The sequence below is a fragment of the Haemaphysalis longicornis genome, unplaced genomic scaffold (genome assembly GCF_048455015.1).
Source record: "Haemaphysalis longicornis isolate Haplotype H1 unplaced genomic scaffold, Haemaphysalis longicornis Haplotype H1 scaffold_1, whole genome shotgun sequence".
In the NCBI taxonomy this organism is placed as follows: Eukaryota; Metazoa; Arthropoda; class Arachnida; order Ixodida; family Ixodidae; genus Haemaphysalis; species Haemaphysalis longicornis.
This window is the reverse complement of record NW_027526203.1, coordinates 224,299,312-224,317,760: the sequence shown is the minus strand read 5'-3', so window position 1 is coordinate 224,317,760 and position 18,449 is coordinate 224,299,312. Positions and strand designations below refer to the sequence as shown.

Here is an 18,449-nt window from a genome sequence, read left to right as displayed (position 1 = left end):
GTAGCCACCATCAGCTCAGAGCTATTAGCTCATTAGACTTTGAACAGGGTAAAAACAAAGAAAGCTTTGCATTTCCCTTCTCTAGCTTTCAATCTTATGCTTGAGACAGCAACGACTCTTTTGGAGTGGCAAAGCTACCTACTGGAAGTCCGTAAAAGATTTTGCTTGTGCAACAAGTGCTTCTTACTCTACCCTACCTAGCCATTAGCAAAAACACAGGTCATGCTTCGTGCCGAAATTAACCAGGTACACTTCCTAACCATACCAGTAACTTGCGACTTTACGTCAGAACTGTGCAAGTTATCGTACGCACAAGAACAAACAGATGAAAACAGTTGCAGAAAGAAACAGTACTGATCTTTTAATATCGGGCCCATTTTTTTCAGGCTTTGCGTTCAAACACACAATTTACTGCTTTGAAGCTACAAAGAATTTGAACCCTCTGAACTACATTACCTCGTACCAAAATTTGATACCCATAAACCTCTTCATATGTTGTCTTCACTGGCAATGCTGCTACCACAGCCAAGAGTCGTGCCCACGACCCCATGCTCAGCACCACAACCTTACTTTAGGCTTTGTGTTGGTCAGCAGTAAACTTGCATTACTGGCATTATTTTGATGCAGGTATGCAGTGAATCTTGAACGCCTGCCTTTAAACACCTCAAACATTGTTCTCCAACAATATAGGTTCACAACAAATGCAAATAGCACTTTTCAACCTTGACTGTAGCTCGTTGTAGCACTTACCGCTATAAAAAGCCTGTGCTGCAGTACATTCTGAAGCTTCCTGGTCACAAAATCGGGGTTGCAAAGGCCAGCGATGGTACAAACTTGATCAGGGTCCTGCAAATTTGTAAGCACATCCATTAGTTAAAAGGCTAGAGAGCACTGTTCCCCAAACAGTGTATTCTGGACATGACAAAGAAGGGGCAAAAAGAAAACATTCGCAAGTTCAACCCTAACGTTTTTTCATTTCATTACATTTATTCTTTGCTTTCTAAAAAAAAATTTTGTAACCATTTTTGGGGGTCATCGATTTTAATCCAATCTGCCATCTCTTCATGGTGCTAAAACACAGAGCTCCTTTTTTGTGTTGTCTCTCTTGAAGCTTATAAGAAGCAGTGCTTCTTGTGTACCACCAAACCAAGCTGATTGCTTTTGTTATTTACAGTTCACAAAAGAACAAAGAAAAGAAAAAGCTAGCAGCATTTTCTCCTTCTATGAGTCTCTTTCTCTCTCTATTTCTTTCTACCTGTAGGAGGACTTACCAGCCTTGAAACAAGGATATCAATCAGGTCTGGGATGAAGTTGTCAACCATTTCCTTGCACTGAAAAATAAGCAAGGAAATAACTGCAGCCAACAAGCACTGGGACAGGGGTTGCAGAATTTTTTTTTTTTAATGAACTTAGTGCCAACGGCTATTTAGTGCCTTGTTTCTCAGTGTTAAAAAAAATTACATTTTATGTGCTGTGCTGTTATGAAAGCCCATATGATGCAATAACAGAAACAACTATTCACTGCATCTGCTTTGAAAAGAGTTGCCCTAAATGAAAAAAGCAAAAAATAAATCAATAGAATCAAACAGCTCTTTGGGGAAATTCAGCCCAGAATAGACCAAACTCCCAAAGTAACCCAACAACCTACAGCCCCGCCAAGGTTTAAGGTATAGGGTTAGCTCTTAAAGCTCAATGAAATGCAATGCGAAAACAAGGGAGTCTGTATTTCACCTCAATGAGAAATTTGCTTTCTATGGCAGCGGGGGGTCTAACATGCAACCTCCTGATCAGCAAATGCAAGAATGAACGAACCACACATACCATGTTGCTAATAAATTCAATCGGTATCAGCTCACAGCTGCCTTCAAGCACTTGTCGCAGTTCTTCCTACAACGCAAGACAAGAACAAAAACAAGGACACAAGCTAGTCACAATGGTCAACAACTTCTGTTGCAATACACTGGATGCAGGCACAATTTCAGAAAAACAAAAAAAAATGAAGGAAAGAAAAAGAAGGCCTGTTACCAGTACCTGCGTTTCATTGCTGAGGAGCTGGTCCCTGGCTTCCTTAACCATTTCCTTGCAGATGTTGCAGACATTGCTCTACAAGCAAACAGAACAGTTAGGTGCGCACGCCTTTGCCTAGCAAGCCCAGCTGAAGCTACCTTGTCCATGGGGACTTCGAGCTTCTCCCAGACCATCTCTATGCACGGCTTGACCGACTTGCATGATGACGCCACCCACAGGTCTTGGCACGATGTGCTCAGGCCCTGGCACACTTCGTCGGACGGCTGGATCAGCGGGACGGCATGGCCCACTGGAATCGGAAGCACAAATGAGGTATTCTTTCACGATCTGTCCTCTTGTAAAGCTCCCACCCAGTACCACGCATTATTTTCAGTCGCAAGTGCAGAAGCACAAGAAACTAGCTGTGAAGAAACAAAAAAAAAAGAAAAACAAGAAATTGAACCAATTTAATTATATTTGTCCAGGAGATTGTTTTCTCTCTTCTTTAAAATACGTTAAAATGTTATGAAGCAAGTACCGCAAAAATTTCAAAGTGATGCAATTTCCTCCGTGCTACAATTTGTGGCCGAGATGGACAAACAACTAAAACAATAAACACTCGGCATAAAGCAGAAAATATACGAAGTTCACTCTCCAACAAAGTCATTTCCAGCTAATTACAGAGCCAAAATATGGCCAGAAAATAATGACTAACACAAGTAGACAAAAGAAGGTGCCTGAGCCCACCCAGCAGTCATTAAAATGACACACTTACTGAGGCATTTGCTTGTCAGTTGCTCAATTTTAACAACTGTAACAACTTGGCAGTTGTACCAGAAAAAAATCATGTCTTCGGCCAAAACTCAGTCAGAATCAAGCAGGGACAAATTTTTTTAATGTGAACCCCAATAATACATTTTTCCTTGGTTAATTTTACGTTATTTACTCTCATACAAAACCTTCACAAGTAATTATGTGGCCGGGTAAACACCAACTACTGCCTGACAGAGCCCCCAAGGTTGTTGTAAAGGCATTGAAGAACACTGACCTCAACTACACGTTATATTTCTGTGGACAATATTTTATAGACATTTGAGGTGTAGCATCTAAGAAAATTTCGACTAAGCATGTTAGTTTCCCTGACATAACTACTTTATGAGAACTTCTTCATTCCATTCCTTCCAACAAATGTGTGCAGTATGAAATAACATGTAGCAAAAATTAAACTGAACACTGCAGCTTAACGGTGTATTACTTAGCTACTGACTTAATTTTGCACAGTAGACACTATTGCTTGTGGCAAGCATTGTAGTATTTCTATTACATCGAAAAATTGTTATTGTGCCACACTTGTGGTTTCAACACAGAAGTTGCACATGCATGCATGCATGAGTGTGCATATGATATTAACTGAAATCTTACCCACACTACATAAGCACAAGTAAGCTGAAGCTACACACAGACCTTTAACACGCAACAGCAATAGTTACAAATTAATTTAAGCTTCTTAACAATCCAAAATTTTGTCTGCTAAGGATGAAATTTTGCCTATGAGACCATTCCTGAATTGTACTTTTAATTAACTTGGAATACTGGGCGTGTTGGTACATGATTGAAGAAAAAGCAGCGCAAAAAAGACACAAGGACAGAGAGAGGACGACAGGGACCCCGTCAGCAACCTATCAGCACAGTCCCTGCCGTTCTCTCTGTCCTTGTGTCCTTTTTGCGCTGCTTTTAGGGACGAAGCACCTTAGGGGCTCGAACTGTCGGCGTCTCCTGTCGTCGTCTCATGTGTCACAGTACTAAAACACCGGGACACTCGTTTTCCAACGCCTCACGCCAGAACGTAATGCATACCAAAAGAACACACCGGGACACTCATTTTCCAATGCCTCGTGCTAGAATGTTTCATCTCCGTGGGCAAAAATGTAGACTAAAGGAACACTCCGGGACACTCGTTTTCAAAGGTCTCGTGCTAGAACGTTTCGTGCTTCAAAGACACGAGACTTTTACAGCAAAGCTGTATACCTCTACCTAACTCGGCACGATGCACGACTTAAAAAAGCACAGGAGCCTCATTATAACAAGAGCATTAGGACATGAAAGAAGAACCCAAGAAATACACTATGCATATTGACTGGGATTTGCTACGAGATTTCTGATTGTATATAATACATGTACATATGCATATAGTTAAAACAAAATAGTCCTCTGTCTCTCATTGCCCATTAGCAGCGATTTTGCAGTGGGAAACAACGGCGCACACCGCATGCTTCGCCCCTCCCCAGGTTTCACGTTAGTGAAGATAGCCTTAATTGTGTCTTCGATATTGTGCCTTTAGCATGGCTACAGCCTTTCCAGCCAAGAATTAACCCTTTGATCTTCAAGCAGGAGAATGCCGTAGCCCCCCTGTCCCCTTCCATTCACACGTTATGCACACACGCACGCACTACATATATACAGATGAAAAAAGTTTGACAAGTTTAACAAAAAAATTTAACGTCAGCTCAGAACAACCATCTTGACAAGGAGCTTGTTTTCAGCAAGGCAGCAAACAGTGGTTATCCTTTACACGAGCCCTATGGAGAAGGACGGGGGAGTGGGGGTCTTCATGTGACAAGTGAGAAATGCCACATGACCTGCGGTCACCCCGCGCTGCACTTCAGAAAGAAGGGGCAGGTTAAAGACTCAAATCAGCACTGGTAGCAGGGAAACGTAAGTCCCGGCGGTAACAGGACACAGTGCGGCTACATTTATGGCCAACTCTTGCCATTTATTCTTTAATCAAACTTAAAATGAATCGAGCAAAGAAAATGCTGCCAACTGCATTTCAGCCTTTTTCGGCTTAGAGCAAGCACTGCTTCTTAATGGAATCACAATAACGTTTGCTCTAGACAGACTCAGAATGTCCACACAAATGTTCTTGTGTTGAAAATAGGTAGTTTCTACAAATGTACTCTGCTTACTTAGTTTTTATCTACCGCACAGGTAGAAGAAACCTATGTGGTACGTGCACTCCAGGTATCCAGCTAAATGCAGCCCAAAGGCTGCATTTAGCTGGATACCGGCACACAAGCTGTCCACTATGAGCTAGAGACGAATTTTAGGGAGAACTTTGAAGATGCACACCTCTAACCACGATCAATTCTGCATTCTTAAAAGCTAAACCCTTAATTTCATCTATTAATCATGCAGTACTGATGAACTTCGTTGCACATGAGGTCCAGATGGCACATAGATATGCCACCAACAAATATTTTAAGAAAAGCATGCCTTTTTCTCTGTTCCATACTAGAACTGCAAGCAGGTCACACTCTTTTTTTTGCTGTTGGGCATGCATCAGTTTACAACACACAAACACAGCGTGTTGCAGGGAATTTTATGAGCAAACCAGATGCTACAAAGGCTGCTGCAGTACAAGACGTATTTACCTAAAAGTAGTGCAAAAAAGAAGGAAGGATTTGTCATTGTCAAACCGTGAAACCCGTTGATTTCAAATAAAAAAAGGAACTGGTGCCATTTTTACCCATTGGGCGGTAGGTTTGCCATATATTTCTTCTACCGCTATGCTATGTATGTTTCAGTGCTAATTATAAAAGCTAGCACATCCTTTCAATGCAGCATGATGTCTTTTGCTCACAGCTCCAAGAAACAGCTCTTCTTTCGAGTCTTCTAAATGGCACATGATGTGACATTTTGGTAGCTTTTACCTGGTTCTCACAAAAACACAAAATGACATACGGTATTGCCTGAACCCATATTTGCACTACAAAGCTCTATTCTCAAGTACTGTAAAGCACTTGGCTCAGTTTTGTCCAGGAAACAGTGAGCTCACTGCTCAAACACTTATCGTAAAGTATGTACAAGTTTCTGAACCAAGAAGCATGTGACAAAATGACTAAACTTTTTATAAAGGTCATTTGAAAGTTAAGAATCAGTGAGGTTTACGTAACTAAGCCACACACACACACACAAAAAGTGGAACAAAACAACACAAACCAAATAAATGGGTAACTTTTTGTTTAACTGCTCATTTTTCATTTCTGTCTTTCTTTCTGTTTTTTTTTTTTTTTTTTTCACTGGGGGCCGGGATGATCTAACCAAGGAAAACAGGGAGCGCCTGCAGCAACACCAATGATGACAAGCAGCAAATGCGGTGCCCAATCAGGCCGCAATTCAGTAACTTTCGTGCCACGCAGGACAAAGGAGAAAGCAGAACACAATGCATTTGTGTCTACCTTTGTCTCTCTGACCTTGCCCAGCTTTGCCTTTTTTTTTTTTTACGTATTTTGGAATACCAACTCGCCTAGAATGGTACTACTCTCATCACCAACACTTCATTTGATTGATGTGAAAAATCTTTATGCTGCTGATATAGTTATTAGTGCAAGCACAAAGCACAGGAAAGGGGACACAGACTGGCATTCATTTTGTTACCAGTTCTCAAGTCCATGTCTTCTCTCTTGTCTCTTGTACTTGCGCTAATAGCAATGTTTTTAGACAATTGAACAACAGCGCTTAAACGGGGCCAGATATTGGAAGGACAGAGCGTCCTATTGTGAAGTGTATACCAACAAGCCCACACTACCATGCTTTTCCAGTTCATGTTTTAAGCTCTATAAGCTCTATTCATTCTTTTCACAACAAATGCTCCCTTAACAACGCTTTGTGAGAAGTTCTAAGGCTGTGACAAAGTAGCAACGAGCGTTCAGTTTCTCCCATGAACTATTGCAGCCTCAAGACTCAATGCATTTGCCCAATGCTGCAGCTCGTCAGCTTGACATGGATCTGCATCTGGCTAACACCATGACCCCAAGCTTCGTCTAGAATGTAATGTGTATCTCATTCAGCTCTCTCATTACATCCAATGGCATATTTTTACCATAAAAAAAACTGATCCTGACTCTCCCATAAACAGCATTCTTTAGTCTGCCCAGAATTGTTCTTGTGCCCAGTCATGCTCTCCAAACACACTGTTTAGGGGCAAAGCGCCCCTAGGGGCTTGGGATGTTGTCTTGTTCTGTCGTCATTATCGTTTCATGTAGTCACAGTACTAAAACACCTGGACACTCATTTCCCAACGCTTCGCGCTAGAACACTTCGTGCTTCAAAGACACGAGACTTTTACAGCAAAGCTGTATACCTCTACCCCCTAACGGTTTCACCTCCACGGGCAAAAACACCGAGGCGCCAAGAATACACTTATACACTGGATGCTTCACCCCTCCCCAGGTTTCATGTTAGTGTTTTTTTTAGTGGCCCAATTAGTGGTTAATTAATGGTTAGTGGCCCGTTTTTTGTTCGTTTGTTTGTTTTTTCTCTTGCTGCTGGCTGAGGCATCAGTAATGAGAATCGCTCGTCCTAGAATGACTAGGACGAATCATCCTCATCTATAACGATACCTCCATTCAATAATGCGGCAATTGAAAAGTTTTGCCAAAGCGCTTCGTCTGGTCGCTCACCATCTGCAAGTCATTATTTTCGAGGATCGATTTTCATATCCCTCATAGAGAACGAAATTGCGTGCGCCAGCCAACAGGGGATTGAGTGTTTCTCCCATGGCGCGCTTGTATAAATCCATTACATTGCGGCAAAAATTCACGTATAGAACAGAAATTGTGAATACATACCCTGCCTGAAAATTTGACGCAAAAGAAAAAAACAGAATCGTGTTAAAAACACTGTTGAAAAAGCAGATGAAATCTAAACATAATCGCAACCTATTTTTCTTTTTGTTACTCAAATAAGGCAAGCTAATCGCTTGCTACGTAGGGCGTCTGCTAGGGAATAGGGCAGTCGAACTGTTTATCAATTAACATCGGCAGAGTAACGAGAACGGTTATCATGCAACTTGTTTTTCTGAACTTGTGCGCGGTCACTTTCTTTCTTTAATAGCACATTGCATATATACTGTGTCCTATCGACGCGTGAAGTGGACATTACAAGCTGAAATAAATTCTATTTTTGTACTTCAAATGGGGTACGATCAAGCGCTGCGTCGTTCACATATACGTATATTTATCCAAACACCAGTAGCATGAAACGCAAATGCTGAAATACTGAGTACTGTGAACGAATACGCGTTTTTTGTGCAAGCTTTCTGTTGCGATGGGGTTAGGAGAATGCACGTACTAGACTGGGACAATCAAACAAATTTCATTCAAACAATATGAAGAGACAGCGCCGCAGGTAGGGAGAAAAAAAGAGGCTGCAACTCATCATCAACGCACCTCGCTGCACTACGGATGAGTGGACACCTCAATGTGCATGTATGAGTAGCGCCCAAAATAAACAGGAAAGCATGCGGAACACATCGGCCGACAAAGAAAGGGTTGAACAGCGGGCGATCTACTCACAGCAAACCACCGTCGCCGCGAGGAGCACTCTCGCGAACATTTCGACGCGCCGTCAACTGCCAGCAGTGAGCACGAGCGCACAGACGAGCCGCTTACATAAAGAAAACAAACTCAACTGTCCGCGAGAGCGGGCGAGATAGGGCCTTTTCACGTGAGTTGCGGAATCACTATCATATGATCCGCGACGTCAACGCCACCGCATATTTTCGTTGTTTTCTCACTTTCGTTTTTCTGCTGTCGCCCCCTAGAGGCTGAAGGCGCCAGACTCCCCAGATTCCCTAGGCAACGCCCTATGTCCATGCCCCTGCGTCCTGCGTCTCTCACGCGCCTGGGGATAGGCCATATGCTGAGGCAATGGCTGAGGCCGTGGCGGGAGCTTGAAATGGAGGATGACAAAAGCGCCACAAAACATGGGGGAGAGGCAACGTTGCGGCTCTGTCCCACTGTCCGCCAAACTGCGAGTGCGCGAAACAAATGACGTGGAAAGCAACGACGGTACGGGCACCTGTACCGCCGCTTGACAGCTCGCGTTATTTGTTTGTTTGTAAGCACTCCCATATATCATGTTACAGTGCTGTAATCATGTTTCAACCAAAGTCTTCACAAGGTTACTCGGCTAAACGACAAACCCACGGGTCCGCGAGGAGAAACTAACATATCGCGAGCATTTGTAAGCTGTAGGCCTGCGTGAACAAACAAAAAGAGGATTTTTGCCATCCTCAAGACATAGCAAGGTGCACCGCAAACAAGTTTAGCGTCAGCGCAGTAGTTCGCGAAGCAGCCGCTCGAGCCCCACAGGTAAACTGAGACATCTGCATGTACTTCCGCTATGTAGCCAGGTAAATGATTGCACGGGTTAAACTACACCATTCGGGCGTAAATAAGAGTTTGTTCAATACATTTGAGCCCCCATTTAACGTCGCAGTCACAAGGACACCCTACGTGCGCTCCAACTTTCTAGGATAGTTTTGTTTGCGCCCTTGGCCCTACCGCGTCTCTTGCTGTATACGGTACACCTCGTAATGACGAAACAGAGGTAATAAGTAATAATTTCCCTTTGCATTACTGATAGCGCATGTAGCTAGGCGATGGCTCCAACGAAGCAATGGTTATAACAACGTAATTTCTGTCCCCCCTTCCGCTTCGTTGTTTCCACTTCCCCGTCTGACCCCATGCATCTATATTACCCCCTTCCGTTTCGTACGTTGTTTTGCTAGCGTTCGGTTATCATATGTTCGGCGGTGGGCAGAACTTCAGCGAGAAAGTCCGTGAAGAGTGAAAAACTAAAGATGCTGGTGTGTCGACATTTCGGCGCACGTTAACAATCCCCCCAGGTTGTCTAGAACCCTCCACTGCAGCCCGCCTCACACTCCTAGTCCCCGTAGGGCGCCTTCACCACAGCGCTCCAGAATGTCCAATCGAAGCGACTACGTACGATGTGACCTAGTAATCATTTTGATTGAAAAGGAGAATCTGCGGGACATCCCACAATGCAAAACGTCTTGCACACCTTGCGTGTTTCCCCTGCGCACATGCACTTTTTTTTAGTCAAAGCATATGTTGGGGTTCGTCATTCGCCGAATGTGCACCGTTGTTCTCTTCAGTTGGTGACTCTGGAGCGCTGTGGTGAAGACGACCTACGGGGACTTCTGTGAATGCCCAGATAGACGTAGGGTGCCTGGATGCGCGCCGGCGGCAGGCGTGCATCGATGCGCCCGTAACTCCTCCCCCTCGCCAAGGAAATGCATTTATTTTTTCAAGTTTTGAATATGGTTCGCGTGAATGGCGTGAGACGGCGGCCATTTTGTAGTCAGCTTTGCTGCCATGCATTCGTAGGGCTCACGCTCACCCTTTCTTCTTTACGTTTCTGGGCGCAGGTGGTTCAGGGCCTCCGCAAGCCCGGCGACCATCGGTGCATCCCAAAGTGGGGTTGTCAACGGCCTTCTCCCCCAAAGATGGCAAGGGGAAACAATCATTTGTTGGGTGCTTCTTGTTCGGTACACGACGCTACCATTCGATATATAAAAAAATCGCTTCCGCTGCCTCATCTCCAGTCCCCAGCCTCCAGATGACCGTCTCATGATTCGGCCTGTTGCACTGAAGAGCGATATCGGAACCGACGGTCACATCGAGGAGCATGGAAGAGAGCCCTCAATACTGTGCAATTAATTCACCATACTAAAGCCTAGAACGAGCAAGCCACGTATTCAACCCTTGCGGCCGACTTACAAGCGTTTTTCCGTGACAAAAAATGTGTTCGTAAAGGCTGCGAATTCCTTTGCACCATCCCCCTATGGCCAGAGCTTGTTTAGCTTGTGCAAACTGCTCGTACAAAAAACTTAAAAGTCGATACTATGCAGTAATAGGTGTAAATGGGGATTTCGAAGGGTGATAGCCTTAAACAGCATCCGGAGCCACTGGGATGGGGACGCGGCCACGGAAGGCGCATTGTGCTTTATGTTCTTCCGAGTCTTACAAACAAACTATCGCTCTAAATTTATATTAAGGAGTTATAGGATTCAGTCATCCGTTTAGCTGCTCAATTCCCCCGAAAATAAAAACCTGACAAATTCACTTCAGATTTTCCTATTTCCTAATTTCCTTAATTTCCTTAATTATTCCTAGTTATTTTCTAAGTAGAGTTTGACATCGGAAGAAAGCAACGACTACATTGTTTCCTAGCCAAATTACGTACAGTCGGGAGCAAAAGTCCGGATTCCACGTCCGGAGACATTAGGTTTTTCTACATGCATATACCTTGCGCGCGTCGGCTTGGGCGAGAAAACGAACAGGTGTACAACTGTCGTGGACAAATATACTGAGAACACGAAAATATGAACGAGAACACGAACAATCAAATAATATGGTTTGTGGAGATAAAATAATGGCTCGCAATAGTTGTATATTTGGAAAGACGCATTTTCAACCTTTGTTACTGTAATAACGCCACGCGACAGTTTCACTCGCACGAAAAAAAACTGCGCTATTTGCGTGTTCCGGTTCATGTTTTTGTGTTCGCATCTCATTTGTCCATGACCGTGCTGGTAAGAATTCTTACCAGCACGGTCATGGACAAATGAGATGTGCAGTTTTGGAGGCCCAAACTCATCTGGCGTGGAATCCACACTTGCTCCCGACAGTATGTGAATACAAACTGAAATGTAAATGGACGTCTGTCTCCAAACGCCTTTTGAGCATCTGAGCTTCATGAATGTCCGGTATTTTTTATTGTTGTGTGCTTTTCGGGTTGAGCTTCTCTTAAAGAAACTGTTTACTGAAACGGTTTCCGTACGCACTGGCGTACGCAGAAGTGGGCCGAGGAAATCCCACCGCGAAAACGCCTGTGTGTTGGAGGTTTCGGCGCGCGTTAAAGATCCCCAGGTGGTCAAAATTAATCCGAGCCCTGCACTACGGCATGCCTCATCGTCTGTGTAGCGTGTCGGCGCGTTAAACCCCACAATCAAACAATCAATCGATGAGAGCCCCCCCCCCCCCCCCCCCCCCCGCTTTCCGCCCTTTGAGATTTCTGATCCCAGAGGTGGCAGGAGCAAAAAACGGACAAAGACCTTGCCTAATTACTAAATAATCACTACCGGTAATTTTGTGTCTCAAGCTACGCCCCAAGTCCCATGTAGCTTTGATGCATGCTTTCACCACGACAATTTGCTACTTTGAAATTTCACTGAAAAAAGAAATGAACAAACAAACGGAAATTTATGTAAAGTACCCATCATCCCGCAGTCTCTTTGAATTTTTAATACATTCCTTGATTTGTCTTTTCCCCCCTTTCATGTAATTCTTTACCTTTTTATGGGGAAAGAGGGGCACACCTAGCTCCGCCTTTCCCGAAATGATATCCTGCGTACGCCACTGGTTGGATGGGCGAAATTTTAGCAATCTGCGACGTGTACGTTGACGTCATTGGTATTTCCGAACCTTAGAACTCCACTTAAATCAATTTTCCCCGGGATTTGCATATAAAAATCCCCCAAATAGCTAAGGACAACGTGAGCTAAGGACAACGTGAACTCTCAAATCAACACTTAAGGCGTGAATAAAGGTATTCCATTCGTTAATGCCGTGACACTATTTTATTTCGGACGTCAAATGCTCCTTGCTGAAGTCCTCTTCGCCTTAGAATTTCAAAGGAAGCTAAAGGCACGAATATAACCGTGCATGAATGAGGCGCTCGCCTCAAGTTTCGAAAAAATTTCCGCTGTTTTTCTGTGTCCAGCTATATATACACTGCCCGGACATGCATTATTACTCTACGAACTACCACAAAGCACGCTGGTCCTGAAAGGGCGTTTATTTTGAAAAGGAGGAAGAAAAAGTGCCTGGATTCCTGAAAAAGAAAAGAAAAAGAAAGGTGAGTCGTGTTAACGAAAAAAAAACAATAAGTTGGGTTGATGTGTAACTACGATAAAATTACACAGCCTACCATCACGGGTAGTCTAATTTGTGAGGACGTTCTGACGCCGCATTCAAAGCGGGAAGTTTATCCCGAGAGCTGCTGGCTTTCTCTGCAGCGCTGCGTGATTCATCCGCAAATGCAGAAGCGAGCTAAGACGGCGCAAACAACACGCGCGAGATTCGTCATGCTGGCCCGCCGTGCACAGGAAGAGAAACGTGACTCCAGGCGCTCGCTTCCTCCTCCACCCTGTCCCCTCATGGGTAACGAAAACACCGTGTCCCCTTCAGCAATATCACTAACAACGGACATACTTTGTACAGCGCCTAATTACCCCTTAGTAACTGCGGTGAGCCTTAAAGCTGCACTTGCTGATACAAGCTTCATTCAAACCAACAATGACCTTTGTTTTCCTCTAGCAAAGAATTCCGTCGACGGCCATTTTCGGGCAAGACCGGATGGCGCTATCGCCAACTGCTTGATTGACGGCGTGAATACAAGTGAGGATATATGCTCGGCCAATCGGTCATTGGCGTCCGTAAAAATAACCCATGAGTTGTACTTGCGGTAAACGGAAAGGCTGAGTGAAAATAGCCGTAATTGCCGTAATCCCCCATATACACGACAATACGAGTAATCCTATTACAGAAATAATCAGAATATTATCTAGAACAATCGGCATTATACATCACTGTTTTCGTCTTCCGATATCAACCAACACAATTTTACCATTCTTGATTCTTGCCTTCGATTAAATATGGAGCGATTGTTTGGTGTGCTACCAGGAATGAAAACATGCGCAAACCCACAGTTTTGTAAAAACGCGTCATCATTTTATCCTCTTAACCAGGGGCCGACCATGCACCATCGGGGCAGTATTATGCGGCCGGGGGCACGACGTCCGAGCTCCCCGCCCCTCTTGTTAGTTCCTATTTGAAAACCGACAAGGCAGTTTTGACCTTAAATGGGCTTAGACAAGAACACAAAAAGATCGCTTCTTTAAATAAACATGCAACTAACCATGATTTCTATTCCAGTTTTGCACATTATTGTCAATTCACCGAATTCCTTCCCCCCAATTTTTGGGGGAAGGAATTCCTAAATTTTGCTCCGTCCATGCGTTTGTCTGCCTGCCCCTCTAGTCAGGCAGAAAAAAAAATAGCGGTTGTGTGTGGGCCACTAGTGGATCCTGGTGGTCACTGACTCATCGATGTGTCACCGGTGGCCCAGCACTGACCCAGAAGTGAGTCACTGGTCAGTAATCGGTGGGTAAGAGGGGACCCGCCCCATTACTAGGGCATCGCCCGTGGCTCATGGGTTGGTTGCTGGTGGGTCAACTCTGGGGGGTAACCGTGACCTGAATGTAGTCACGAGTGGATCACCAGCAGCTAGCCCACTGGTTAACGCCGTGAAGATGCGCAAGCAACGGCTTCCAAGCCTGCGGAAGCTATACCAAGCAGGGTTTGTTGCGGACATGGTGTCTACTCAAATTGAAGCTAAGGCGGGATTATAGGACAGTCTGCGGATTACGAAATCGACAACCGAATTGGGGTTAAAGGCGCGCTAGAAACCTATAGTCTTGCGACGTCATTTGAAGCGAAGCAAGCACGTATGCGCGGTCATTGTTATCAATGTCTCTTTCCGAAGCACCTAACATGTAGCGTATTCCTTGCTTATAGTATGAAAACCTATACATGCTCAGCAAAACGATGGGAAATTCTGCACTAAGTGGTTGTGGTAACGTATTCGTAATTTTGACTTTTAACTGTCCCTGCCAATGTTATATAGCACATGATAGGCCAAGGCTAATTATACACATGCCTACACGCTGAATTCCAATTATAGCTTCAGGGTAAGTTGATGTTACCGAGGCTGTGTCTGGGGAAAAGGAGAGGACAAAAACTGAGAGTGAGGACGGTTCACTGTGTTCAAGCGAAGTTCTACCAGGAGGCGGCCGCCCTGCTGGAGGACAATGCCGGCCTCCAAGTCTTCACGGACGAGTCGGTGCTTCCCCGCACGGGCAACGCGGCAGCCACCTGCACCGGCCCGGCACTTGGCGCCAGCCGGGTATGCCGCCTGCCCTTCCCCGCCTCGTCCACCACTGCAGAGCTGGCCGGCCTGCACTTGGCTGCGGACCTGCTGCTCGAGCGGGCAGGCCCAGACGGCGAGGCCCTCGTCCTCACGGACTCCCGGCCAGCCCTCCTGCGGCTGCAGGCGGCTGACCAACCGGCCAGCTCCAGTGGACACGTGGAGCTGTCGCTGGCGGCCAAGCTGCACGCGGTGGCACCTCCCGGCTGCACCGTGCGGCTACACTGGCTGCCGGCCCACATGGGCATCGCGGGAAATGAGGCGGCCGACGCCCTGGCCAAGGGCGAGCCGGTGACCCTCGTTTCCCAGGACGTGACGGCGTTCGACGCCCCACGCCAGATCCTGGCCCGAATGACCCTGGCCACTCACCCGGACCCCCGAGTAGTGAGTGGCCAGGCCCCGCCTGCTCTACCTGGGCGCCTCAGCAGGAATGCCCGGAGCTTGCTGCTTCGGATGCGTATGAACTGCTGCGAGGTAGCGGCTCTGCTGCATCACCAAGGACATCATCATGCTTTTCTAGAATAAATATGTGTTCGTCGCAACGTCACTGCGGCCTGAGCGATTCCTTCGTCTCAATGGTGCCGTGACCAGGATTCGGGGAAGACTACGTCATCGACGCTGCCAGCCTCCTCAGCGTCAACGGGCTGGCTGCTATCGTTGATCGGACAAGCGTCGCTGCAAGGATCAAGGCCGTGGAGCAGCATCGCAGAATCGCGACAACAGGCGAGTCTTCAGTGCGGTATTCCGTAGAAACATGAACAGAGACATACTCGTGAAGAAGCGCAAAACGTTGCGAGGGCAGGCTACCACCCTTGTTAATGAGGTTGATCAGAAGCTTGTGACGCAGGCAGATCGGAGCGCAATGGTAACGCTACGTAACCAAGTGACAAGAATCTCGGAGGCTCTAAAGCAAGTGGGCAGCCAAATAGAGCAAGTTTTGACAGTAGAAAATGCAGAAGCCGAGTTTGAAAGAGTGCTCGAATGTGAAATGAAGATAGTAGAGACCTTATCCAAGATTGACTCGAAACTCGAGGAATACGGGCTGAGTTCTCGAGCCCATCGTGCCCAGGAAAATAATACCAATATTGACATGCAAGGTACTAACCGCACGGAACGAAGTGACATAGTGAAGCTACCAAGGCTCGAAATGATCAAGTTTGACGGAACCAGGAAGCTATGGCCCCGGTTTTGGAATCAATTCGAAACGACAATACACGGCAGAGAGAGCATGCCAAAGACGCAAAAATTTAATTACTTGCTGGCATCGCTAAGAGGGCAAGCTGCGTCACTAGTTGAAGGGTTGCAGTTCTCAGGAGAAAACTATGATCACGCCGTAGAACTGCTGCGGGAAGCCTTCGGCAAAGAGGAGAATCTGCGAGAAGTTTATATGAAGGAGCTTACAAGTCTCGAAGCTGTCAAGAGCAAGAAAGACCTAACGGGAGCGAAGCGGCTTTATAACAAGATACAGCTGAACAAACGAGGACTCGAATCATTGGGAGTCAAACTGGAAAGCTACGCACCAATGCTACTGACATTGATCAAAAAAGCTTTGGCTTCCGATATGATGGTAGACTTCAAGATGAAGGAAGCCACCAAAGAAACAAACAACATTACAGGATCATCGCTATCTGCGTCGGAAGCCAGTGTTAAAACAATCCAGAGACTGTTAGATTTTCTGCGAATTCATATCAGCAGCAGAGAAGGAGAATTTGACGAGCAAAGCAAACAACCAAGCGGAAGACCATCGTGCACCCGGGACGAACGTCAGACCTACGTGCAGAACGTCGTTTCCAGAGCATCGCAAGCAAAAAGTACGTATTCTGTGAAAAACAACGACATTACGCAGAAGACTGCCGACGGACTATTACGCTGAATGAAAAGAAGGCTGTGCTTCAACGTGAAAACCGATGCTTCCGATGCACCAGACTGTGACGGTCGGACATGCCACTGACTGCCGCGTACAACCCATGCGCACGCAGAAACGTGTTCCCATGTAGAAGCGGACGGCAGACACTTCGCGTGGCACGAAGAAAGGCCAAGCCCGCGCGGAATGTGCGGAAGCACGCGCGGAAGAATGTTAATCTGCAGAAGAATGTTAATCCCCGAGGGCTTGCGGGGTGACGCGCCCACGCGCAGAGCGATGACCGGCCGGTTCTCCAACGAGCTCGTCCTTACCCCCCCTGTGCGTAACCCAAGGAGGGTATAAGAAGGCGAGCGAACGAGGCCCGAGGGCTCTTTTCCCGACTGGACATCATCTGGCCGGGCGGAACGAGGAAGCCGCCCGTAGGAGTAATCCGATCGCGCGCTCCCCCCCTTCAACCCGGGACCAGCCAGCCAGCGGTCACATCTCGGGTCCGCGTCCACGATCTGCCAGGAGCACGGACCGCCTACGCCGACCGGCACGAGAATTCCGGCACCCCCCCGAACGGCCCTGCTCGAGTACGTGCACACTGCAGCGCCGCACCTGAACGACTTCTCGGCTCCACGACCCAGCGCCAGCCGCCCTACAGGGTCCCAGCCTCTCAACGGGTGAGCGCACCGGCACCAGCGCTAACTATTGTTAATTAAATTGTACCTTTGAGCCTGCGTTGTCTCTTTTCCCCTCAACTCTGCGTGGACCCACCTAGTTGGTAGAGTGACGCCATCTCCCCTCCGGGGAGCGTCACAAGACCAAACCATACGGCGCAAATTCGCCGAGCCAACGTTCGCTGCAAGACCTGCAAAGGAAGACACGCCACTTCAATGTCCTGTCCCAGAAAACGCGACCACGATAGGAGCGATGCAGAAACGATGCCTAAGGGCCAGGAAGAGACAAGACAAGCTGCATCCAGCCGGTCGTGCAATATGCACACTCAACAAACAAACATCTCTTCTTGCATCTTGCTACAAACTGCTCTCTCTTGGACGGAAGGGCAGAAATCTGGCAGCTATGCAAGAATAATGCTTGACACCGGGAGCCAACGATCCTTCATTCTTCAAAGCTTGTCGCAGAAACTAGGATGCAAGGAGAAAAGGATTGAAAGGCTAACCGTTGGGTCGTTCGGTGGCGGCGAGAAAGAAATGGAAATGAGGGTTGTGGAGGTGAAAATTAAGAGGGGGGGTTGTGGTTTGCGACGGGAAAATGAAAGGAAATTCACTGGGGATATTTTGAGCTCGGCAGAGAGCTCACCTGCATACAACATAGTGCAGGGGAAGGGAAGTAGAGGGGGAGTGATAGCATAAAGTAGAAAGAGAGAGAGAGGGAGAGAGAGAGAGAGAGAGAGAGAGGTATAAAGAGAGCTGTCAGTCCTAGAACGCTGTCAGTCCGGGCACACCAGTCAATCACTGCACTCCGGGCTACAGCCGCTGCGTAAGGTCGTCTGCAGGAAATAAAGCAGATAAGTGAAGACTTCCCGTTGGGTTGCCGCAGGTCCCTTCGGGAACAGAAGGTCCTCCATGTCGGCGCTGGGAAGGCCTCGACGCTGGAGCGCTCGGTGGAGCTCTGCTCTCGGGCCCGCGTGGTGGGGGCAGAAGCAGAGTAGGTGCTCGAGCGTCTCCAGTTCGGAACAGTCCGCACATGTAGGGGAGTCCTTGCGCCCGTGTCGGTG

General features: G+C 46.7%; 1 protein-coding gene across 1 annotated transcript in view; it reads right to left on the bottom strand.

The window, feature by feature from the left end:
• The window catches only part of Sap-r (prosaposin), a 91,999-nt gene extending 83,476 nt beyond the window's left edge, over positions 1–8,523 (bottom strand). Inside the window, exons 1-6 of the mRNA XM_077673658.1 lie at positions 8,364–8,523; positions 2,166–2,317; positions 2,032–2,103; positions 1,822–1,887; positions 1,272–1,331; positions 751–846 (exon numbers count right to left, since the gene is read on the bottom strand). Of these exons, the coding sequence (XP_077529784.1) occupies positions 751–846; positions 1,272–1,331; positions 1,822–1,887; positions 2,032–2,103; positions 2,166–2,317; positions 8,364–8,403 (486 nt within the window). The 5' untranslated portion in view covers positions 8,404–8,523. The remainder of the gene's footprint in view (positions 1–750; positions 847–1,271; positions 1,332–1,821; positions 1,888–2,031; positions 2,104–2,165; positions 2,318–8,363) is intronic.
• Positions 8,524–18,449: the final 9,926 nt, after the last annotated feature.